Here is a 27,286-nt window from a genome sequence, read left to right as displayed (position 1 = left end):
ATAGCAGCCTTGAAAACCAAGATAAATGCAGAATACCTGTTACTGTATTTGTGCTCCTTCCTGTACTTTGTCATCTCTGATCCCAGTCACACTGTGGCCTAAATTAATTCTCATGTAGCTCCATTTCCTCCCACCTACCTCTCTGGTCAGAAATATTCACCTCAGAACGCGCATCCCTCTTCACCCACAACCCCACCACACTTCACCCATCCTTCTTAAATTAATTTCCAATTCACCTGGGGAACTTTTCCTTGGGTATCTTCCTTCCATCTATTTCCCAAACTGATGTTGCTCCTTGAATTTTCACCATTTTAATTTGCAACATTTGGTTCCCTAATAAACAATTCCAATGCTATAAAACCTGCTAATAAGAGTAGTGAACTAACATCTACCGTGAAAATATTGAACATGAGCATTAAGATCTCTTCTCAACTATGAGCCCAGCAGTGAACATCAGACCATAGCTTCTCAGATATACAATTAAATCTGAAGACCTTCCCTCCTCAGTTTCTATTCTTAGTTTCCAAATAACTGATTCAACTTAAAGATGCACAACAACCTTCCAGGACAACCAAAAACTTCAGCCTCTTTTTTTCATGATGAACTTGAGTTTTCTGCACCATGACTAGTCTCACTTCACTAACATCCATAACACTTCTGATGTACCACATCACTTGAATAGTTTACGTTTCTGGCCCTCTCGGGTTATTTCCGCCTTGGATATCGAATCCCAAAGTAAAACTGCTTCACGGCCCCCACTCTTTCTTTGATCAGAGGCCCTTCCCAGTTCCTCTCTTCACCACCCTCTTCCACCTGTCCAAACTTGTCCACACATTGAACCATTTTTCTTAACCAATCTCATCATCTAAAAGGATACCTCTGAGGGCTCATAAGACCTGCCTATCTTTTTGTAGGATACATGGGACATTTGCTCTTTAAGTCATACCGAGCCTTTATCCTCAACTCTCTCTGATACACTAATGACTGCATTGGTATTTCTTCCTTCTCTTATTTGAAGTTCCATGTCAAAAATCCAACTAAACAGTTCTCACCATGTTCTCATCTTATGAGTTAGAGAATGAGTTATATAAGGCAAAGGAATAGCTGGTGGAACTTAACTTAGACAACTGTTAAGTGTTACATTTTGCAAAGTTAAACCAGGCCAGGCCAGACACAGTGAATGAATGGGCCTTGGTAAGTATTGTTGAACCTTGGAGTACAAGAACAAAGTTCCCTGAAAGATTCAGAGATTCAGTAGACAGAGTGGTGAAGGCAGCAAATGGTATGCTTACCTTCATCAGGTAATTCATTCAGTACAAGAGTTGGGCCATTATGTTACAAGTGGGTTGTAGAAAAGGTCCACAGGAATGATGTCTGGATTGAGAACTTGTTATAAAGAGAAAATTTTGATGTGCAGGGATTTCCCTTCTCCCCCCTACCCCCGAACAAAACAGGCTAAGGGATTACTTCATATAGAGGCATGTAAAAATGAGAGGTATTGATAAGACTGATGTCTGGAGTCACCACCCCCTACCATGAACAAGGTAGCAAAGTCTAAAACTAGATGGTATCAACTTTGCTTTCAACTTCCACCCAGCTCTTAAATTCATCTGGCCCATTTCTTACACCTCCCTCCCCTTTCTCAATCTGTCTCCATCTCTGGAAACAACCTGTCTACTGCATCAGCATCTTTTATTAACTTAACGATTCCCACAGTTATCTTGACAATGCCTCTTCCCACCATGTCTCCTGTAAAAATGTTATTCCCTTTTCTCAGCTCCCTTGCCTCCGCCACATCTGTTCTCAGGATGAGTCTTTCCTTTCCATGGCAGAGACATCCTCCTCCTTCAAAGAACAGGGTTTCCCTTCCTCCACTATCAACGCTGCCCTCACTCGCATCTCCTCTATTCACCAGTCGTCTGTGCTCACCCTATCTTTCCACCGCCTTAACGGGAATAGAGGTCCTCGTCCTCACCTATCATCTGAGCCTCCGGATCCAACCACATCTTTGCGTCGCCTCCCCCGCCCCCCCCACTCCCTTCATGATTCCACTGTCCACTCATCTCTCCCGACTAATTTCCCTCCTGGTACATATCCCTGAAGGCAACAGATATGCTACACTTGCCTATTTACATCCCCCTTCCCTCCTTTCTTCCCACAGTCTTTTTAGGTGAGGCCTATCTACTTTGTTCAGCACCTCCTCTCCGTCCACCAAAAGTGGAATTTTAATTCCTATCTCCGTTCCGACATGTCGGTCCATGATCTCCTCTTTTGCAACATTGAGTCCACTCCCAGGGTGGAGGAGCAACACCTCATTTTCCATCTAGGTAGCCTCCATCAAGATGGCATGAACAGCAATTTCACCTTCTAGTAAAAACTATTTACCTCCCCCTCTTCTCCCTCCTTTCCCCTCCACTCTGGCCATTTATCTCTTTTCACCAGCCTACCACCCCTCCTTCTTCCTTTTCTCCCATGGTCCACTCTCCTCTTATCAGATTCCTTCTTCTCCAACCCTTTACCTTTCCCACTCACCTGGCTTCACCTGTCATCTTCTAGCTAGCAGCCCCCCCCCGACCTTTTTTATTTTTGTGTCTTCCTCATTCCTTTCCAGTCCTGAAGAACAGTCTCGGCCTGAAATGTCAACTGTAATCGATGTCATTTCCATTGATGCTGCCCGACCTGCTGAGTTCCTGCAGCATTTTGTGTGCGTTGAGAGGGGAAAGATTTAAAGGGGATCTGAGGGCAATTTAATCTCTGGTGGGTACGTGGAATGAATTGTCTGAGGTGGTAGAGGCAGAAATAATTAAACTGTTTAAAAGACATTTATGTAGGTACATAAAGGTTTGGATGCATATGGGACAAATACATGCATAGCTTGGTCAGCATGGATGGGTGCACCTGAAGGATTTGCTTTGGCACTGTGTGACTATGAATTTAGGAACTTAAACACAGAAAAAGGTCAAGGCATGCCACCTTTTGCTTAACATCAGGTAATCCTCTACCAATTTGACACTAAACATTCATGTCTTCATCTCTAACCAATTCTTAATTTCATATTTCTACCTCAACTTTCAGGGATAAATTAATAACCACTGTCCACTGCATTGTTTCCCAGAACTACCTCCACGGCACTTGATCTAGCCCATTTTCCAGTATTTCCATTAACAGTGCAGCTATTCTGCTGAACAGCAGATCCCATACAAAGTTTTCCTTTTTCAGCAGCTGTGGTTTCTGTTTTTTTTTGTTATGAGAGTAACGGATGCCTAAGACCATGGATTTGCCCCTTGGAAAGTTTCCAGGGCGCAGGCCTGGGCAAGGTTGTATGGAAGACCAGCAGTTGCCTATGCTGCAAGCCTCCCCTCTCCACAACACCGATGTTGTCAAAGGGAAGGGCAATAGGACCCATACAGCTTGGCACCGGTGTCATCGCAGAGCAATGTGTGGTTAAGTGCCTTGCTCAAGGACGCATGCGCTGCCTCAGCCAAAGCTCGAACTAGCGACCTTCAAATCATTAGATGAACGCCTTAACCACTTGGCCATGCGCCAATGCAATTAAAAGGACTGTTTCATTTCCTGCTCTCCTCCTCTCCCAGATCAAGAAATGGGATCCCCCTGACAACCTCCCACTTTTCCCCTTCCTACATCCATTAATTCCTGCCACCTCTAACGTGACGCTATGACCAATTACTCATTCCCTTCCAGCATTCAGAGGCAGCTTTGCCTCTGCAACACTCTGCTTCATCCTTCCATAGCCATCAATAAACACTTTCCTGCTCATGATTCCCAACACAACAGCAGAAGATGCAACACCACCTTTTAGATCCTCTTTTTCAATTGTCTGGAGGCCAAACAACTTTCTAGATGATGTAGCCATTTATTTGTACTTCCAAATTATGACATTGAGATACTTCAAATTTGTTACTCATGAGATAGTTTCCTCTAAAATGTTGAAAACAGATAAATGTTGTGAGTTTTCCAGTCTTCAAAGATGAAACTGTAGGCTGAGCTTCCAATTGTTGGTCATTTCAATTCTTCATCATCACTCTCACCACTGTTCTTTCAGCCTTTTCCGCTGCTCCAATGAAAATGTAATTTCACAAAACACCAACTCATCTCAGATCCCGATTCAGTGGGCTTTGAACTGTTTCCAGTTTAGATCTAAGGTTGTCAAAATGAAATGGAACCATTTCTCTCCAGGTGCTTGTCCCGAGTCTGCTCAGGATTTTATATTTATTTCATATTCAATATACAGCATTTTCCTGGATTTACCTCTCCTTTTCTGAGCTGTATGAGTCCATGACCTAGATGACACTTTTCACGGGTGATCAAATTTCCACTCAAATTATTTTCTAAGATAACTTTACAAAGTTGAATGACCCACTGTTTAGCAGATTAAGATTCCACCAACCATTATACACAAAAGCATAATTCAATATTAAGATGTTACTAGAATGCTTGAAACATCGTATGCTATCTTAAATAGATATTTCTTTGTCTAATATTTTAGTATCAAAATGCCATGGTCCAATGTCTTCAACTAATTAATTTCCATTGAAAGTACATTTCAATTTTGGTTTTAGAATCAGTATCGACAATCATCAGCACAATATGAAGCTTCTCATAACATCAAAATGTGATCATATTCTTATCAATAAAATTATTTATAATTTTCTTAAGCTAGTTTATAAATTCAGTAATATTGTTCCTAGTCACTTAATTTGCTAAAGAGAACTAAAAGGTACTTACTAGTGTGCACAGTCAATAAGTTGATATTCATTTGACCTTTCATAGCAAGCTTTCACGCCTTCATCCTGCCAGAGGATGGTTGTATGTTCATAGAACTCCTTAAAAAAAATTAATATCTATTAAAATTTAGCAGGCAGAAATTAAATTTCAAGAGCAACTGTATACTGGTTTAGATACAGGTATAAACAAAAGGCCAGTGTTAGATTATTCATAAACTATGTAACCAAAACTGACTAAGACAGAGTGCACATATTGAGAATAAAACAAAAAATGCTAAAAGTCAGAAACAACAAAGACTGGAAATTATGAGCAGATCACTGAGGTTCTGAAAGGAATAAAAATGAGCTATCCAAATGTTTATAGGGGGGAGGGGGTTTGCAGACATTGATAATCTAAATCATAGAGCGCAATTCATAAATATATATTATAAACATACACAAGTCAAGTGATTTTTCAATCCTGTAGATATCAATTTGTTAACAGCCTACTTTTAGTTCAGTTTACTTCCAATCAAGATAATAATGATGTATTTAAATGCTAAGAATAATTGATATTATAAGAATCACCTGAGGTTTTTTTTTGAACAGTGTCATTTTAAAGAAGTATTTTACATAAATGTTAAATTTTGGTTAAAACATTGGCATTTTCCTTCCCACCCCTTCAAACCAGTCTCCTTCAGTTTCTTTTAATTTGATTACCCATTGACTAAATGAAAAGCACGTCCTCAGCTTACAAACTACTGAGCTCTGAAATTCTTGGTTTTCCCACTCAGTGTCACACTCCATGTTTTGATATTGCCAACTTGTTTTCTGAACTTAATTAAAACTGAGTTTCATATATACATATTTCTTATTGCAACTTGTAGGGTATTTTATGTATTGCACCGCAACAAAACAAATTTCATGACACATTAATGAAAATAAACCCAATTCTGATTCTAAGTAGTTTTATAGATAGCAAAGAACTGATAACCAAGATAAATCATCTCATCCTACACATTTACTTTTAAAACTAATCGGGTTCCCTTAAACGCAAATTACTCCAGGCTCTTAATCATTAATGAACATAAACATGCACAGAAGCAGTCAATTAGCTTTTCAATCTTTTGTCTCAATCTCATCTTTTGCAGCTGATCCAACTGAGCTCAGCTCCACTGCTCTCCAAATCCTTTGACTCCCTTGTCATTTCAATGTTTGTCAATCTCTGCTCTAACAGGACTTCCTCCAGAGATGCACCACTCAAGTGGTATGAGTGCAAATGCTGGATACAAAAACCTACTTCTTGCAGGAAAATTCCTGAAAGCATTAGCACTAGCGAAGGCTCTGACTTTTGGGGACTGACTTCAATTATTAAGGTCTAGAAAATAGGAACAGAGTCAAAGGAACATTTAGTCCATTTTAATGTGTTTTTTTAAAATTCTCATACTTTTTTTAAAAAAAAACTACCAAGTGAGGCTCAAATTAATGGCACTGATCCAGTAAGAGTACTCTCATTTTCTAGGGATCTTCCACAAACCTCTATTCATCCTGTAAAAATTACTGTGATCAGACCTGTGCTCACAAGCCAGTTTCACTCAGGCAGGCGTAATCAGCTATTCCACTTCTGACAGCGAATGTAAATCTAAACCATTGTTACTGAATTTGCGATTATACATCACACAATCAGTGAACAGTCTGAAAACATATTCACAAGCAAAAGAAAATCTGCAGATGCTGGAAATCCAAGCAACACAAACAAAACACATAAAAATTGCTGGTGAACGCAGCAGCATCTATAGGAAGAGGTACAGTCGACGTTTCGGGCCGAGACCCTTCATTCGTTCACCAGCAATTTTTGTGTTGCTTGAAATTTCAGCATCTGCAGATTTCCTCGTGTTTGCAACACAAACAAAATGCTGGAGGAACTCAGCAGGCCAGGCAGCATCTACGGAAACGAGCATAATTGATGTTTCAGGCCAAGAACCTTCATAGTCTTGGCCTGAAACATTGACTATACTCTTTTTTTCCCCCCATTGATACTGCCTGGCCTGCTGAGTTCATAGAGCATTTGGGTGTGCTGCCTGAAAACATTAGTGTTTCTAATAGCATATGATTGCAAGCTGGCAGTTGGCAGGTCTACTTACTTATAATATACACCACACATTCACCTAAGAAAAAGTTGCAAAATTTCATTGAAGTAGTTACATCCAGTTAGTTAATTTGAAATTTTAAAAGTTCACTAACTAAATGGATGTGCCAAGTCAACCACCTAGACCTCACTGTTGTGTCTGAGGATCCAGGTGTGCCACTATGACAGATCTCAGATTGTGCATTACTGAGATAGCCTTTCATATTAACTTCTGAAGATTCACTTAATCAATTCTCTTCACTAACAGACTCTCCTGCAGTTGTATGTGTGCATAAAAGGAGAAAATGCTGTGCTTCAGATACCCTGATTTGAAACGCTGAAGTCATTCAAAGACAATCTCAAATTTAAGAAGTTACATCGGGGGCGTCACGTGATGACGTGGGATTGAGACGTGTAAATCCAGCTCTCCCGCAACAAATTAGTAAAGTACCGTTTAAACAAAACAAAGTTAATAAATATTTTCTGAAAACTATTTATAAACTTTGTAAGACTACTTTACGATAGGCCTCCTAAACCGCAACAAAAGAAGTCTGCTATTGCGAAGCAGCCGTGAGAGGGGAAGAAAAAAGGGCCTACTGCAACGATGGAGCCTCGGACTCAGGTTGGATCTCCTTCGGTAGAACAGGGAGCAATGGCGGTGGTAACGGATTCTTCGAAGAAGGCACCGGAAATGTGCATGCGCAAATCGACACAACGCAAACTACAAGAACCGACAGCCACTGCAATTGAAAATGACTCAGAGTCAGAATTGGATTCTGCAGAGAACACAGATGAAGAAGAGGAGGAAGAATTGGAAGCGATTGGAAGTAAAGGAGATGATAGAGACATAAGAGAGGCTATATTGCAATTAACGGCTGAACTAAGAAAAGTAAGAGAAGAGCTCAGAGATACGAAGATGTGCTATAATTGTTACGAGAATACACATAAAATTAAGATGTTTGCTGGCCTGGGCTAGCATCAGTGGCATCAGCAGTTGGTCTGCCACCTGCCCTCAGGGGAAGGAGAGATAAGGAACAATGGAGCAGCGTCTGGAGATGTGTAATGAAGGGATGTGGGAGGAAGAGCTGTCTGGAGCGGCTCCCCCCTTTGAACCCTGAACTGTTTGAAGTGATGGACAGGCGATACCCCAGCAGGGGGATAAAAAGGGACAGGTTCGCTAAGACAGACACACACGCCACCCGAGGTAACGAGACCCTGGAAGCGGTGCGCCTCTCACGAGTGGTGAGAAGTATCGGACAACGCACAGGGTGGAAAGGTACGATCAGCGGGAACCCGGTGTGTGTCCGCCCTTGCCTGGGTGCCGGGTTCACTGCAGAGGATCGACCGCATCTGGAGGAGGGGTCACAGTCGGTGACCTCAGGTGACATCACCAAGGACCCGCCCAAAAGCTGTTTGTGAGCCATCCCGCTGGTCTGTGAGTGAAGCCGTTCTGAATGATGAGTTGTTCCTATTCTATCTCTCTCTTCCCCCACGTTGTCCACCGCCATGGCAACGATTACTGCGAACTGAACTACTAAACTGGACTGAACTTTGAGTCATTTTGAAATTGGTCATTTACCCCTAGACAACGATAGAGCTTGATTGATGCTGTTATCTTAATTCTGTGCACATGTGTGTTTATCATCACTGAACTGTTGCATTTATTATCCTTTCGATTACTGTGTTGCTTGTTTCTGTAATAAAACTTTCTTAGTTCTAGTACTCCAGACTCCAACTGAGTGATCCATTTCTGCTGGTTTGGCAACCCAGTTACGGGGTACGTAACATAATAAAGTTATGGAAAGACAGGACAAAATGGATAAGAAGCTTCAAAAGATGGAAAGAGCAATGGGGCATATGAATGATAGAGTGGAAAAAACAGAAAATGATTTGCTTGTCTGGAACTCGGAAAGAAATCGACTCTTGGAGAAAGTGGACATGTTGGAAAATTTCAGTAGACGTAATAATATTAAAATTGTTGGTCTTAAAGAAGGTATGGAGGGAGAAAAACCAAAAGAATTTTTTCAAAAATGGATCCCGGATGTTTTGCAAATGGAAGAGGAGGTTCGACCAATTGAAATTGAGCGGGCACATAGAGCTCTAAGACCAAAACCAAAAGACGACCAATATCCACGATCGATTTTAATAAAATTCTTAAGATTGCAAGACAAGGAAAGGATTCTACAGGCAGCTGCTCGAGCTGCCAAGGATAGAAAAGGGCCATTGATAATTAAAGGGAACAAAGTTTTTTTCTACCGTGATATAAGTTATGAACTTTAAGAGAAGGAAGAAATTTAATCCAGTGGAAAAAACCCTATGGGATCATGGTTATCAATTTATACTGCGTATCCTGCAACCTTGAAGATTTTTTTGCCTGGTGGAGAAAAAAGAATTTTTGATGACTACCAGAAAGCAGAGCAGTTTGTGCGAGATTCTCTGAATATTAGATACAAGAACAAATCCAGGGGAGCGAGATAGATTGAAGATGAAGATTGGGTTAAAGAATGGACTTGTTGGATTTTTGAAGCTGAATGAATGTATAAATAGATCATTAATTATACGAGGGGGGTAAGAAAGGTTAAAACTGGAGGAATATTAGTTAGGAATAGTAACATTAATTTTGCCTATATAATTTTTTTTGTAAACAACAGGAATTCTGCAGATGCTGGAAATTCAAGCAACACACATCAAAGTTGCTGGTGAACGCAGCAGGCCAGGCAGCATCTATAGGAAGAGGCGCAGTCGACGTTTCAGGCCGAGACCTGCAGGGGAGCTGGAAGAAGCACTGATCGATTGCTACGCTAATCATGTGTGCAAGTGTGGCTTTTGACACGACCCGTAAAATGGAGGGGGGTAGTGTTGTGTATCTTTTCATTCACAACATTAGTGGGGGAGTATTTTGTTTTTTCTTTTTTTGTATTCTTTCTATCTTTTCTTTTCTTTTTGCCTGGAAGGTTGGGAGCGAAACACATAGCAACAAGGTGAAGTTTAAAGAGATTCCCCAAGGAACTATGAGAGTTGAGAAGATAAGTAATGTTTTAGATTGGAGTAACTTTGTTAAGAATAATGACTAATTTATCGAATTTTTTGAGTTTTAATGTTAATGGGCTTAATGGACCAGTGAAAAGAAAAAGAATCTTAACACATATTAAAAAAATGAACATTGATTTAGCTTTTTTACAGGAAACGTACCTAACAGAAACAGAACATCAGAAACTAAAGAGAGATTGGGTGGGAAGTGTTGTTGCGGCTTCATTTAATTCAAAAGCAAGGGGAGTAGCAATTTTGATCAATAAAACGTTACCAATTAGAATACAAAATGTAATAACTGATTCTGCGGGGAGATATGTGATTATACATTGTCAACTTTTTTCTGAATTATGGACTTTTATGAATATTTATGCACCAAACGAAAATGATGCAAAATTCATACAAGAAGCTTTTCTGAATTTGGCGGATGCACATGAAAAAATATTAATTGGAGGAGACTTTAATTTTTGCTTAGACCCAGTCTTAGATGGATCAACCAAGGCTGTTATAAAATCGAAGGTAGTAAATTTAACTTTATCATTGATGAAGGATTTAAATTTGATTGATATATGGAGAAGAATCAATCCTAAAGAAAGAGACTATTCATTCTACTCCCATAGACATAAAACTTACTCAAGGATAGATTTGTTTCTATTATCAATGCATATTCAACACAGAGTGAAAAATACGGAATATAAAGCAAGAATATTATCAGATCATTCCCCTTTATTAATGACAATAATAATGGCTGATAAGGAAGAAGTGGCTTATAGATGGAGATTTAATTCAACATTATTAAAACGTCAAGATTTCTGTGATTTTATGAAAAAGCAGATTCAATTTTTTTTTGGATACAAATTTTCATTCAGTGGATGATAAATTTATATTATGGGATGCGATGAAAGCATATCTTAGGGGCCATATAATAAGTTATACGTCTAAAATTAAGAAAGAATATATGGCAGAACTAGATCAATTGGAAAAAGATTACAAAAATAGAAAAAGAATCTCAAAGATATATGTCAGAAGAAAAACGAAGACAACTTGTTAATAAGAAGTTACAATATAATACGCTTCAGACATATAGAACGGAAAAAGCAATTATAAGAACTAAACAAAGGTATTATGAGTTCGGTGAGAGAGCACATAAAATTCTTGCCTGGCAGTTGAAAACAGAACAAGCTTCCAAAACAATAAATGCAATTAGAACAAGGGCAAATAAAATATCTTATAAACCTCTTGAAATAAATGAAACTTTAAAAAATTTCTATTCTGAATTATATCAATCAGAATCCCAAAATGATGTTAATGAGATAGAAAGGTTTTTATCACAAATTTCTCTTCCAAAATTGAATTTGGAAGAACAGAAGGGATTAGATATGCCTTTTACATTAAAAGAAGTTGAAGAAGCTTTAGGATCACTCCAAAGTAATAAATCTCCAGGAGAAGATGGTTTTCCACCTGAATTTTATAAAAAATTTAAAGATTTATTATTTCCTCTTTTTATGGAACTAATACGTCAAGCAGAAAAAAATACATAAACTTCCAGAATCTTTTTCAACAGCAATTGTAATAGTATTGCCAAAAAAAGACAGAGACCCTATGAAACCAACATCATACAGGCCTATTTCTTTATTGAATACGGATTATAAAATAATAGCAAAAATTTTATCAAATAGATTATCTAAATATTTACCAAAATTAATACATATGGATCAAACAGGATTTATTAAAAATAGACAATTGGCAGATAATGTAACCCGGCTACTCAGTATAATTCATTTGGCACAAAAAAGGGATGAGAAGAGTATAGTAGTAGCTTTGGATGCAGAAAAAGCATTTGATAGATTAGAATGGGATTTTTTATTTAAAGTATTAGAAAAATATGGGTTAGGAACATCTTTTATATTGGATTAAAACTTTAAATTCTAACCCTAAAGCTAAAGTAGTGACAAATTCTCAAATTTCAACACCATTCCAGTTAAAAAGGTCAACTAGACAAGGTTGTCCATTATCACCTGCTTTATTTGTACTGGCGATAGAGCCATTAGCAGAACTAATCAGAATTGATCCAGATATTATGGGTTTTAGAGTTAATCAGGAGGAATATAAAATTAATCTTTTTGCCGATGATGTTTTGATCTATTTAACAAACCCACAACATTCGTTACATAAACTATCTTCTAGATTGGATGAATATGGGAAGGTATCAGGTTACAAAATAAATTGGGATAAAAGTGAAATTTTACCTCTTATTAAAGGACACTATAGTCAATGCCGATTAGTAACCCAACTTAGATGGCCGGCAAATGGTATAAAGTATTTAGGTATAAGACTTGATAATGATGTAAAGAATTTATATAAATTTAATTATTTACCACTGTTGAAAAAAATTCAAGAAGATTTTGACAAATGGATGATACTACCAATAACATTAGTAGGTAGAGTCAATGTTGTGAAAATGAATATATTTCCTAGATTACAGTATTTGTTTCAAACATTACCAATACAATTGCCACAGAAATTTTTTCAAGAGTTAAATAAATGTGTGAGAAAATTTCTTTGGAAAGGTAAAATGTCAAGAATATCATTGGAAAAATTGACATGTAAATTTAGGTTAGGAGGGTTACAACATCCAAACTTTAAAAACTATTATAAAGCAAATCAACTTAGATTTATTGCATCTTTCTTCGATGATCAAAAACCAGCATGGATTAAAATAGAACTAGATAAGATAGGAGAAAATAGACCTGAAGATTTTATATATAAATGGGAATCTAAATGGATACGGGAAAAGAAAGAATCTCCTATATTAACACAAACAACAGGAATTCTGCAGATGCTGGAAATTCAAGCAACATACATCAAAGTTGCTGGTGAACGCAGCAGGCCAGGCAGCATCTATAGGAAGAAGCGCAGTCGACGTTTCAGGCCGAGACCCTTCGTCAGGACATTTGATTGATTTATGGAATAAGATAAATGATGATAATGAAACACAGAAATCTCTATTAGCAAGGAGACCTTTGTTTCAAAACAGACTTATTCTTTTTACAATGGACAATCAACTTTTATATAATTGGTACCAAAAAGGGATTAAATTTATAGGAGATTGTTTTGAACGAGGTATATTGATGTCATTTGAACAATTAAAGGATAAATATAAAATATCTAATACTTTCTTTTGTTACTTTCAATTAAGGGCTTACTTAAAAGGTAAGCTGGGTCAAACAATGTTTTTGCCAAAACCTAATGAAATTGAAATTTTAATTCAAAAAGGAAAAATTAAAAATATTATTTCTTGTATGTATAATTTGATTCAAGAACAGACAATTAAACAAGGAACCCATAAGTCAAAGCAAAAATGGGAAAAGATTTGAATATTAATATTGATGAAACAAATTGGTCAAGACTCTGTATGACAAATACAATAAATGTTCGACTTAGATTAGTACAATATAATTTTTTACACCAATTATATATTACACCACAAAAAATAAATAGATTAAATTCAAATCTATCTGATAAATGCTTTCGGTGTAATCAAGAAATTGGTACTTTACATTCTACTTGGTCTTGTTTTAAAGTTCAACCCTTTTGGATAAATTTAAGAGTTTTATTGGAATAAATTACTGGAACTCAACTTCCACATAACCCTGTATTATTTCTATTAGGTGATATTGAAGGGATAAAACCGAAACTTAAATTGAATAAATATCAGAAAGAATTTATAAAAATTGCATTGGCAGTAGCTAAGACTATAGCAGTTACTTGGAAATCTGATTCGTATTTAAGTATGGATCGTTGGAATAATGAAATGGCTAGTTCTATTCCACTCGAAAAAATTACTTATAATTTAAGAGATAAATATGTAACATTTTTGAATATTTGGCGCCCTTATTTACAAAAGATAGGATGGCATATTTAAGTGCTCCGATAAAGACCTTGGTCCCTTGGGGAAAGTAACATATAATTATACCAAATTTATTTTGAATCCCATGGAGCATGTGGAAACCTTCCAACATCCAGGCGGCTCTTTTCTTTTTTCTCTCTTTTTAGGTAGGACTATATATATGGGGGGGGGGGGAAGAGGGTTAAGGGGAGGGGGGAGGGTAGATTTTATCTTTTCATGTATTCTTTTTGAAAACTCAATAAAAATTATATTAAAAAAAAGTTACATCAATGATCTTCAGATCTCGCGTTTTACGGTTAAATGCAGAACAGTTAAGCACAGCACCTTTAAGGGATAACAGCGTGGCTGAAAGTGCAGTTGAGAGGCAGCATTCAAACCAGGCTGAAGTGCAGGGGGATGAGGTCTCCCCTATCCAGCATCTTGGCGAACATGCAATCGTTAGAAATTAAGATTGACAATCTCAGAGCAAGACTGCTGTATCAGAGGCAGATGTCAATTGTTGCTCTGAATCTTGGTTAAATGCGGATACACTGGTTGCAGAGATAGGACCTGGGGTTTTACAATTTTCAGAATGGATTGAACTGTGAACTCTGGTAAGGAAAGCGGTGGCGGCATACACTTCTTAGTCAATTCTTGTTGGTGCATGGACATTGGGGTTATGTCAACTTCTTGCTCCCCTGACTTACAACAACAATTAAATGTAGACCCTTCTATTTGCTTCGGGAGTTCTCATCTGTGATTCTGACCGCAGTTTACATACCACCAGTGGCCAATCATAATTGAGCACTTGCAAAACCAGTGTTGTCTGTAAACAAGAAACAGCTCATTGCAATGCATTTCAAATTATAGTTGACGACTTTAACCAGGCCTATTTGAAGAAAACCCTACCCGATTATCACCAGCATGTAATCTGCTGCACCAGAGATCCCAACACACTAGACCATTGCTACACTATGATAAGGAATGCCTATTGTTCCTTCCCGAGGCTGCATTTTGTTAAATTGGTTCATTTGGGTGTACTCCTACTACCTGCATACAGACAGAGCCTAAAAAGAACGGCTCCGAAGATCAAGACAACCAAGAGGTAGTCACAGGAGGCAGAGGAACGGTTACAGGATTGCCTCAAGTCAGTGGACCAGATTTGTTCAAGAACTCATCTGAGGACCTGAACGGTACACCAGGGTCAATACAGACTTTACTAACACAGCTGTAGGTGAATGTGTCCCCACGAAATCATTCAGGGTTTTCCCTAATCAGAAACCCTGGGTGAACAATGAAATCCGGAATCTGCTGAGAGCCAGATCAGAGGCATTCAAGTCTGGAGATCAAGAAAGCTACAAGAGGTGCAGGTATGATCTCTGGAAAGCCATCTCTTGGGCAAAGTGGAGATTCCAGACTAGAATGGAATCAATGAGGGCTGCTTGACAGCTATGGCAGAGTTTGAATACCATTACCTCCTACAAAGTTAAATCTTGCAACATAGTGGACAGCAGAGCTTCACTTTCAGATGAGCTCAATGCCTTCTATGCTTACTTTGATCATCAGAACAGGGAGGAACTACCGCACACTCTCGTGTCTCCTGATGATCCTCTGGTTTCCGTATCTGAAGATGACATGCCAGCTGCCTTCAAGGGTGAATCCAAAGAAAGCATCTGGTCTAGACAGAGTACTTGTGCCGACCAACTGGTTGGTGTATTCACTGATATCTTCAACCTTTTGCACCTGCAGTGTGTGGTACCCACCTACTTCAAGTAGACTTCAATCACATTAATGCCCAAGAAGAGCATGGTAACCTGTCTAAATGACTATCACCTACTGGCACTTACATCCACAGTGATGAAGTGCTTTGAGAGGCTGATGTTGAAGCATATCAGCACCTGTATGAGAGGCAAATTGGATCCACTCCAATTCGTCTACCAAAGCACCTGCTGTAGACCCACTGCTATCTAGTTGGCTCTTCACACAACCCTGTAACATCTAGACAGCAAAGATGTATACAGGATGCTCTTTATTGATTACAGCTCAGTATTTAACACCACCATCCCCTCTAAACTAATCAGTAAACTCCAAGACCTGGGCCTCAATACCTCCTTTTGCAAGTGGATCTTGGATTTCCTCACTTGCAGGCCACAGTCAATTTGGATTGGCAAAAATATCTTCTCCACAATCTTCATCAGCACAGGAGCACTGCAGGGATATGTACTTAGCCCCCTGTTCTACTTGATGTACACCCATAACTGTGCGGCTAAGTACAGCTCGAACACCATATACCAGATAGCTGATGACACCACTGTTGTGGGCTGTAGCAAAGGTGGTAGCAGGATGAAGATTGAAAATCTGGCTGAGTAGTATAATAACAACAACCTCTCAATGTCAATAAGGCCGAAGAACTGATGGTAGACTTCAGGAGAGGGAAACCAGGGGTCCATGAGCCATTGGTGGATCAGAAGCCGAGAGGGTCAGTAACTTTAAATTCCTGGGTGTCACTATCTCAGAGGACCTGTCCTGGGCCAACATACAAACATAACTGCAAAGTCTGCAGAGATTTAGCATGCCATCAAAAACCTTAGTAAACTTCTATAGATGGGCACACCAATGCCTTTGAGTGGAAAATCCTACAAAAGTTAGTGGATTCAGTGCTCCCAACCATTTAAGCATATCTACATGAAAAAGTGCCATAGAAAAGCAGCATCCATCAAAGATCCTCACCACCCAGGCCATGCATGCATTTTTCTCACTGATGCCATTAGGTAGAAGTTACAGGTGCCTCAGTCCTCGCACCACCATGTTCAAGAATAGTTACTGCTACTCAACCACCAGGCTCTTGAACAAAAGGGGATAACTACACTCATCTTGTTATTTCGTGCTCACTATTTATTAGTTATCTGCATTTGCAGTTCGTTTACAGATCCTGTTTATTGTTACTGTTCTATAGATTTGTTAGATATGCCTGCAGAAAAGGAATCTCAAGGTTGTATATGGTGACATGCATGTACTCCAATAATACATTTTACTTTGAACTTTTAGACTTTGACAAATAGATCACATGCAACTGATGCTCACCAAGTCCTCTCCTCTATATTAGAGGAACCAATCATAGATTGGGTGACCAATATCTATAACACATCTGTTGAAGCTGCAACATTGACCCCAGGCTTCAATAAAGCTGTCAATTTAATTCTCAACCACTTTCATCCTGGACCTTTGTCTTTGGCATCCTGCACTGTTCCATCAACATGAGCTAGAGTAATGTCATCTCACCTTCTATAAGTGCATTCTACAGTCCTCAGACTTGAAAAATAAATTCACAGCATTTCATGTAACCACCTTCTTTACTCCCCTCTCTTCACAATGTTGCTGGATATTTCAGTTTAGATTTGTTCTTTTGATTCTTCTAATTATCAAAACTTGAATTGTTATCCTGACATTGTTCCGCTCTGTATGACTTTCATGTTCTTTGTTCCATGACTATCTGGAGAAGACAACTTCCAGAGTTGTATATGGATACATGTTTTGACAATAAACAAACTTTTGAACATTTACATAGTCCCAGTTTAATTGGGAGTTACTGGGGCAGCACGGCTTGAAGGGCCAGAAGGATCTACTCATTCTGTTTTGCTAAATGAATTTTAAAAATCCTGCCATCACTATCTTAATGTCAACAAAATGAAGAAGCTAGTCATCGACTTCAGGGAGTAGGGTGAGTACATGTCCCTGGCTATAAATGGTGCCGAAGTATAGACAGTTGAGAGTTTTTGGTTCCTAGGTATCAACAAGTTGTCCTGGTCCAGCCAAATTGATATTATAATTAAGTTCAAACACAAGAGATTCTGTAGGTGCTGGAAATCCAGAGCAACACACACAAAATGCTGGAAGAACTCAGCAGGTCAGGCAGCATCAATGGAAATGAATAAACAGTTGACGTTTTGGGCCAAGACCCCTCTTCGAGACAGTATGATTAAGCAGCATTAAGATCAAGGCAGCATTCACTATTATATATATTTTTTAAAAAGTAGCAGCACTGTAGTGCAGAAGTTGGCTGCTAGCTTACTGCTCCCGCAATTTAGGCTCAACCCTAACTTTGAGGGCTGTTCATGAGAAGTATCCACGTTCTCCCTGTGACTGGATGGGTTTCCCCCAACCAAGTGCTCCAGTTTCCCGTGTGTCAGTGATGTATTAGATGGTAGATTACTTAGTATCTGTAAACTGCCCCCATTTCTGGCATCTCCAAGCCTGAATGCCTGAAATCACGGTGAGAAAATTAGTTTTGAATTGTTTTACTGCTTATTTCTCACCAACTATCATTGACCAAAAAAAAGTTGTTGCTTTATGAACACAAACACATGCAGCTGACACCACTTAAAAACTGTCCACTTGAAACAGTGTTGTGTTTAATTGCCATGCGACTAATGCTAATTAAATTTATAGCAACAGTCTCCTGCCCAAAACAGAATAGTATCCCAAATAAATAAAAGGAATCCTGGCTATTTGCTCGATTCGTTTTTGTTCTTTGAGAATTGTCTCAAATAAGCTGCTTCCCCGATTAACCAATGACATAATTAACCGGAATCCACTGTACATTATAGTTCCTTCATTACCACTGCATTTTAATCCCAAACCCAACAGCACTGGTGAAGGAAGACTCCTCTGGGAAAAACATAGAGATAGCAGCTCATTAGCTTTAAATAATACGTAGAATGAGCAACAGGTAGTCTCATTTAGAATTGTTATAGAAATGGAACATCTGAACAAGTGATGCTACAGAAATGCTGTTCATAACCAGCTCAACCAGAGCTATCCAATTGATCAGAGTGAGTTTTCAGTAAGTCGTGAAAGAAATAATCTGCATTTACACTGTACCTTTTTCAACATCATGTCATCAGAGTCACTATCATAAGAATCACAGAAGCCAATTTGTACCCAGTAGAGTCCTGGAAACTATCTGATAATTATCAATCGATTTTAGCGATGCTCAATGGGGGATAAATATTGGTCAGGGCAGCAGGAAATCAGCTGTATTATTAAGCACAGCAGGGAACCCTTACCATCTACCAAGAGTGTTGATCGATTTTGGTTGAAATTCCGCTGAGAAAAACATCCAGAATTACAGCATCTCCCTCAACTGAACTGATGGGTCAAAATTAAAGTTTTCTTCCTTTGTAGTGGGATTTAGAGTCAACAATCTAATTACAGGCAAGTAGGCTGCCAATTTAATCATAACAGCCCATATTTGCTAAACTATTTGTGGTAACAACAAACATTTTTAAAAAGACGAATGTTTAATATGAAAATGACATTTGTCTCACTGCAATATACAAAAGTTGTGAAAACCTTGGCAAAAGCTCAAGTTTTAAAGTGGTTAAAACTGCAATTTGTCTTTCAAAGTTTTAACTTCCATTAAGTACAGTGTTCATGGCTTGCAGTGAACAGGAATAAAGTTAGGTTGCATGCTCCTAACCAACCATTTACTGATACTAATGGAAATAGTACACAAATCATTATCCAAAGACAGGATAAGACTTCAGCTGCAATTCTCTCATCAAGTAGTCTACTGCTCATGCCATCAAAATTTTCACATTGAAATTAATTTAGTGAGGAAACAAAAGTCTTCTAATAACAAAATTAAATACATATTATCTTAGGTCAAGTGTGAACATCGGCTTGCAACCCCGGCTTCGGGGATCAGGCCTACAGTCCTCAGAGTCGTCTGATGCCGGAGGTGGGGACGTCGAAATCTGTATGCGAGGAAGCGAAAGTGAGGCAAGTGGGCAGGAGCCCACGCCAGGCAAAAAGCAAACCCTAGCCGGCCGGCTCTCCCGTCCATTCTGCTCTCCAGTGTCCACTCCCTGGACAATAAATTGGACTACATCCGTCTCCAACGAAATACTCGGCAGGAGTACAGAGTCTGCTGTGCGTACGTTTTCACAGAAACATGGCTCTCTGATGGAATCCCGGACGCTGCCATTCAGCTGGACAGGCTTGTCTTGTTTTGAGCAGATAGGGATGCAGCTCATTCTGGTAAGACTCACGGTGGTGGCTTGTGTGTTTACATCAATACGGAATGGTGCAAGAACTCTGTGCTGGTTTCCAGATACTGCTCATCGCGTGGAGTTTGTAACTGTTAGATGCAGACCATTTTATTTACCACGGGAATTCACCACTGTCCTTGTAGTCGGTGTCTACATTCTCCCCAGCGCTAATGCTGAGGAGGCGCTCTGTGAACTGTACGGGGCTATTAGCGAACGGCAGAATGCACACCCTGATGGACTGTTTATTGTTGCCGGAGATTTTAACCACGCAAACCTTAAGTCAGTGCTCCCCAGATTCCATCAGAACGTGGACTTTGCAACGACAGGGGAGAATGTGTTGGACCTGGTTTACAGAAACATTCCCGACTCATATCAGGCGGAGCCCAGCTCCCACCTCGGTTACTCAGACCACATCTGTTATGCTAATCCCAGCATACAGACCGCTCGTCAGGCGCTCCAGACCAATTCAGAAGCAGGTGAAAACCTGGCCAGCAGGAGCCATCTCTGCTCTTCAAGACTGCTTTGAGCACACTGACTGGCACACGTTCAAGGAGGCTGCAACCGATGGCGACTCTACCAACTTAGAGGAGAACACAGCATCAATGACAAGCTACATCGGCAAGTGCACCGATGACATCACTGTGGCCAAAACCATCACTACTACCCACTCTAACCAGAAGCCATGGATGACCGCGGAGGTGCATGCGCTGCTGAAGACCCGTGACTCCACCTTCAGAGTAAGCAACAAGGCAGCCCTAACAACAGCGAGGGCCAAACTGTCCCGGGCCATCAGAGAGGCAAAGCGTGCACACGCCCAGCGAATCCACAGCCACTTCCAGGACAGCGGCGACATGCAGTGCATGTGGAAGGGCATTCAGGACATCACCAACTATAAGACAACATCACCTGCCTGTGCCGTTGATGCCTCCCTCCCAGATGCGTTGAACAACTTCTACGCTCGTTTCGAGGTGGAAAATGACATGGCGGTGAGGAAGACCACCCCTCCTTCAAATGACTAGGTGCTGTGTCTTACCATGGCTGATGTGAAGAGAACCCTGTGCAGGGTCAACCCACGGAAGGCTGCTGGACCAGACGATATTCTTGGCAGAGTGCTTAGAGGATGTGCAGACCAGCTAGCAGAGATTCTCACTGACATCTTCAACATCTCCTTGAACAGCGCCATCGTTCTTACATGCTTCAAGGCTGCCACCATCGTCCCCATGCCGAAGAAATCTTCAGTGTCCTGCCTCAATGACTACCGTCCCGTTGCACTCACATCCATCATAATGAAGTGTTGCAACAGGCTCATCATGAGGCACATCAAGACCCTGCTGCCCCCCTCACTGGACCCCCTGTAGTTCACGTACTGTCCCAACTGTGCAACAGACAACTCTGTTGCCATCACCCTCCACTTGGCCCAAACCCATCTGGACAAAAAAAAAGACACGCACGTTCAAATGCTGTTCATAGACTTCGGTTCAGCATTCAACACAATCATTCCTCAGAAACTGACTGGAAAGCTGAGCCTACTGGGCCTGAACATCTCCCTCTGCAACTGGATCCTAGACTTCCTGACTGGGAGACCTCAGTCCGGATCGGAAGCAGCATCTCCAACACCATCACACTGAGCACGGGGGCCCCCCAGGGCTGTGTGCTCAGTCCACTGCTGTTCACTTTGCTGACCCACGACTGTGTTGCAACACACAACTCGAACCACATCATCAAGTTCGCCGATGACATGACCGTGGTGGGTCTCATCAGCAAGAACGATGAGTCAGCATACAGAGAGGAGGGGCAGCGGCTAACACACTGGTGCACAGCCAACAACCTGTCTGTGAATGTGAACAAAACAAAAGAGATGGTTGTTGATTTCAGGAGGACACGGAGCGACCACTCTCCACTGAACGTCGATGACTACATAGAGATCGTTACGAGCACCAAATTTCTTGGTGTTCACCTGGCGGAGAATCTCACCTGGTCCCTCAACACCAGCTCCATAGCAAAGAAAGCCCAGCAGCGTCGCTACTTTCTGTGAAGGCTGAGAAAAGTCCATCTCCCACGCCCCCCACCCCCCATCCTCATCACATTCTACAGTGAGAACATCTTGAGCAGCTGCATCACTGCCCGGCTCGGAAATTGCACCATCCCGGATCTCAAGACCCTGCAGTGGATAGTGAGGTCAGTGAAAAGATCATCAGGGGTCTCTCTTCCCGCCATTACAGACATTTACACACACACTGCATCCTCAAAGCAAACAGCATTATGAAGGACTCCACGCACCCCTCATACAAACTCTTCTCCTTCCTGCCATCTGGCAAAAGGCACTGAAGCATTCAGGCTCTCACGGCCAGACTATGTATCAGTTTCTTCTCCCAAGCCATCAGACTCCTCAATACCCAAAGCCTGGACTGACACCAACCTACTGCCCTCTACTGTGCGCCTATTGTCGTTTATTATTTATGGTAATGCCTGCACTGTTCTGTGCACTTTACGCAGTCCTGGATAGGTCTGTAGTCTAGTGTAGTTTTTGTGTTGTTTTACGTACTTCAGTGTAGTTTATGTATTGTCTCATGTAGCACCATGGTCCTGGGAAATGTTGTCTCGTTTTTACTGTGTACTGTACAAATAGTTATGATCGAAATGACAGCAAAATGTGACGACTTGAACTGAACATGGGGACCTACAAGTAGCTGACATTAACTACACTAACAAGCAATAATTCTTGAATTCTTTGTATTTTAAATTGGGATTCTGAATCCAATAGATCATGTTACTTCGAAGCTGATGTCAGATAAAGTGACCACAAAAGATGAAACACTACTTTGAAAACACAACTGGCTTTCCTTTGCAGCACAGAACCAATCAATTCTGGCCTGTATATGACTGCTGGCCAAACATACACATCTGATCTTCCTAAGCAGTCTTCATGTCGAGATTAACTTCCTTCCCCACTGTGGCTGATAAAGATTATATGAATTCCAACAAACCCTGACACAGGAGGAATGAGACAGGACGTTTTTTTTAAACTATTTCTTCTGGCTTTATACTGAAAAGACTGCTTCGTTCCCAGATCAGCTGTTTTGATCTTCCATGAACCAAACAGTTTCCATGAGTAATTTAAATGGATATATTTCTTTCTCGTAGGTTTTTAGAACATCGATGCATTTCCCTATTCTACACACTAGTTTTAAATTTCTGCTTAGTCCCTCAGAACTCGTAATGCATACCTTGCAGCGATGTGGAACGCAACAGCCCAGGCAGCATCTATAGGAAGAGGTACAGTCAATATTTCGGTCCGAGACCCTTCGTCAGGACTAACGTTAGTCCTGACGAAGGGTCCTGGCCCTAAGTGTTCACTGTACCTCTTCCTATAGATGCTGCCTGGCCTGCTGCGTTCCACCAGCATTTTGTGTGTGTTACTTCAATTGAAATAATGTAGTTTTTTTAAAAGAAGTGAATTGATGTACAAAAGCTTCATTAGTTTCACAGCATCACAAAATGCAATGCTGATGTATCCATACACTGCCCCAAAAGCTATTGACAAAGGCATAGAAACTTGCAAGACTTTGCAATAATGACTCAGCAAAAACTGGGTGTATAAAGGGAGGATGGGAGGATAGAAGGATGAATACAGGGCCCTTGTAGAGGACTTTGTCAAATGGTGCAAGCTGAATCATCTGCAGCTCAACATCAGTAAGGGAAAGGAGATGGTGATGACTTTAGAAAGACTTAACCTGCACTGCGCCGTTACTATTGATGGTAAGGACCTACAAGTACCTGGGGGTGCATCTGGATGACAGACTTGAGTGCAGCACCAACACAGAGGCTGCGTACAAGAAAGGTCAGAGTCGCTTCTACTTCCTGAGGAGGTGGTCATCCTTTGGAGTATGCAGGTCTCTCCTTCACATGTTCTACCAGTCTGTTGTCACCAGTACAATCTTTTATGCGGTGGTGTGCTGGGGCAATGGCATCAAAATGGGTGATGCCAACAGGCTGAATAAAATGATTAGAAAGGCTGGTTCTGTTATAGGAGTCAAACAGTGGTAGAGCAAAGGACCCAATGGAAAATCCTGGCAATTCTGGAAAATATTTCTCACCCTTTGCATGACACCTTGGCTTAACAGAGGAGTACTTTTAGTAATAGACTAAGACAACTATGCTGCTCCAAAGATCACTATTCTATGAGTCATTCTTACCCTCAGCCATTAGGCTCTATGTTAAGTCAACCTACAGCCCAGGAAGTGAGGTTAGACTGTTTGAGGTAATTTTTTTTATTCTTTTACAGTAATTACCTGGGATTGCCAATTACGATGAATGTTACTAAAGAGTATTAAGAGTTGTACAATGTAAGAACTCAGTATGGATGATCAAGATTAAACAGAACAAGAATAAATGAACAATAAATGTAGATGCTTCTCTCAGCATGTATAAAGAGATTGGCTAAAGTAAATATAGGTCCCCAAGAAACAAGGAAAGAAACATTAAATGGGAAATAAGGAATTAAACATATACTTTGTCTTCTCCTTTAAAGTATAAAATGAATGACATTCCAGAAACATGGAAAAGAAAGTGGAAACAAAAAATTAATGTCTAAAAGGTCATCAACTCCTGTGAGAGTTACTTAAATATTCTTAAATTAGGTGACTACAGAAATAGCTTTGATCGCTCATAAATTCCTTAGTTTTACAAAGCCACCAAAATATTCAAAGGTTGCAAGTGCAGCCTTGCACTTGAAAAGATTGGAAGAAAAACTTTAACTTGACATTGGTAGCAAGACAAACAACAGGAATCTATATGGAATTGATAATAGGATACTTAGTAAATCATTAAAGAAAGGATCAACATTTTATAGAAGAAACTGTTTTGGCAAATCCAAGAGGTTTTGTTAAGTTTGTAACCAGCTGGGCAGTAAGAAGGTAACAGTAGAACTTGTGCATTCCCCACAAAAGAAGTTACTTTATAAAACCAGGGCTCATGGGATTGGAGAACAACTTCAACACCACTTTTTATGAGTGTTTTTCAGTTAGTTGCAGTTTGTTCAAGTTTTTTTTAAACAAGGTTGCTAGATATTATTTGGTCACTTCCAGTCATTCTGAAAGAGTATTATTGGCAGAGGCTATAAAGAAATAACATTTAAGGAATTTTGTGAAACTTCACTTAAATGAAAAAGAGCAATTATTATTTAATTCAGTTCTCAAGGTAAAATGAAGGAAAAATTAGCAGTTGCTCTGGAAATAGGAAGTTGTGTCAGAATTGAACAAAAATGAATTTTACATTTCTCTAGACATACAAGACAAAATGCCAGCTGGTGGTGTAGTGGCATCAGCGCAGGACTTCGGGGCTAGAGGTCCCAAGTTCGAATCTGGCTGGCTCCCTTGTACGCTCTCCATCTGTGCTTGGGTTGAGTGTCAAGCTAACAACTCGACCTCGGTAAAAAAAAAAGACCTGGAGAGGAATGGGCTCCGCCAGGTTTCAGATGCCCAACACACACTGTACAATGAGCTTGTCATGACGGCGCCCCGACGACTCCACCAGCACCACAAACACACCAACAAAATATAGGTCTTATTTGAGCTATTGTTAAAGTATATATAATAATCCTAAAACTAGTGCTAGTCATTTATTGATAATATTCTGAGTGAGAAATGGTTGATTACTGAATAGACATGACTGCTTAGGGTGGATAACAATCACTTTGATAAAGACAATAAGGAATCAGTGATGACATCAGACAGAGGAACTGCATCGACAATGAACACGAGGTGAGGCGTGTACTCAATGTCAACGCACACACAGCAGCCGGACCCGACGGCATGCCTGGATAATCCTCAGGTACTGCACCGACCAGCCGGCATTAGTTCTAGTGGTATTTACAACCTCTCGCTGTCCCAGGCTTCAAAGTAGCATCTGTCACACCAATCTCCAAGGCATCATGGCAACATGTCTTAAAGACTACAGACTGGTGGCACTCAACCCCATGGTTACCAAGTGCTTGGTAAGATTGGTCATGTCCCATATCAGCAATGTAATCCCAGCAACCTTGGACCAGCATCAGTTAGCCTACAAGGTGAAAAGATCAACTGAAGACACCATTTCTATTGCCCTGTCTTGGGAACACCTGAAACACAAAGACAAGTACCTCAGAATGCTTACCACTGATTAGCACTCTGCCTTTTACACCATGCTACTGAACAAATTGACTGTCAAGCTCCACAATCTAGGTCTTGACTCGTCAACCTGTAATTTAATCTTCGACTTCCTCACTAATTGTACCCAGATGATGAATCTAGGCAAATACACTTCAACCCCACCCCACAACCCTGAACACCCGTGCCCTGCAGGGATGTGTACTGAGCTCACTGCTCTACTTTCTCTTCACCCATGACTGCACTCCTGCTCATGCTATAAACTCAAATCATCAAATCTGTAGACGTCACAACTGTGATCAGCCTAATCACACACAATAATGAATCTGCATATAGAGAGGTGATGCTGAAACGGTCTAATTGGTGCAGGAACCACATCCTATCATTCACCATTGAGACGACAAGAGAAATGATAATTGACTTCAGAAAGGCCAGAGATCCCAAACAAGCCCCTCTATTCTTAAATTGTCATGGCTATCCCTCGTGGTTGAGGATGATGGTCTTCGTTCTGTTGACCTACTTATGGGCTCTCAAGTGGCTTATGAGTCCAAACTTGACTTTGAAAGTTCTTCTGCATTCAGGACAGGTAGTTCCAGATGGCAGATCGGGCTTTGGTTGCTGCTGCCTCTCTTTCCATTTTCTTCTCTTTTCTTCTAATTCTGCACATCTGTTGGCTGATGGTGAGGTGGTGGAAAGGGTCTCCAGTTTCAAGATTTTGGAGATGAACATCACCAAGGAGCTCTCTTGGTCCATCAACACAACCTCAACAGCTGCAGAAGCACAACAGCGACTATACTACGTGAGATGCTTAAGGAGAGCTAATCTGCCCTAAAAACTGCTGGCCAACTTTTAATGATGTGCAATAGAGATCATACAATCATCCAGAATGACAATATGATACTCTAGATGGAACAAGACAGTACACAAACCACTCTAATGGGTGATCAGGATGGCTCAGCACATCACTTGGTCTGAACTAAGAGTTGATAGGCCTTTGAGTGTTGTGGATGATTGAAGTCACTGTTGCATGCAAATATGGGATTATTGATTAATTAAGCCATAACCACATACATTGCAAATATCTGTTTGGCATGGACTAGGATAGCACTGCAGCCTTATTGTCTTGAGCAATGACAATAACGTTCTATTCGATTAAAGATGATACTATTCAAACAGAAAAGATCTTTTTAACACAGCCAACTCATGGGCTGCCTATTCAAATTTTTTTCTTGTAAACTGACTCTCATTCTCAGCTACATTTTATAAAAAGTTTTTGGATAGGCTTTCGAACGGGTTCAAAAATCAGTTTAAATACACTA

At 40.3% G+C, this 27,286-nt stretch overlaps 1 protein-coding gene across 2 annotated transcripts in view; it reads right to left on the bottom strand.

Moving 5' to 3' along the window:
• Positions 1 to 27,286, bottom strand: part of gnas (GNAS complex locus) — a 353,499-nt gene that overhangs the window by 90,316 nt on the left and 235,897 nt on the right. For both annotated transcript variants that reach the window (XM_063041591.1, XM_063041592.1), the window contains exon 5: positions 4,747 to 4,844. In XM_063041591.1, coding sequence (XP_062897661.1) covers positions 4,747 to 4,844 — 98 coding nt within the window. The remainder of the gene's footprint in view (positions 1 to 4,746; positions 4,845 to 27,286) is intronic.

The sequence above is a fragment of the Mobula hypostoma genome, chromosome 2, assembly GCF_963921235.1.
Source record: "Mobula hypostoma chromosome 2, sMobHyp1.1, whole genome shotgun sequence".
NCBI lineage: Eukaryota > Metazoa > Chordata > Chondrichthyes > Myliobatiformes > Myliobatidae > Mobula > Mobula hypostoma.
Note: the sequence above shows the minus strand (reverse complement) of the source record. Positions and strands in the feature narration are given on the sequence as shown.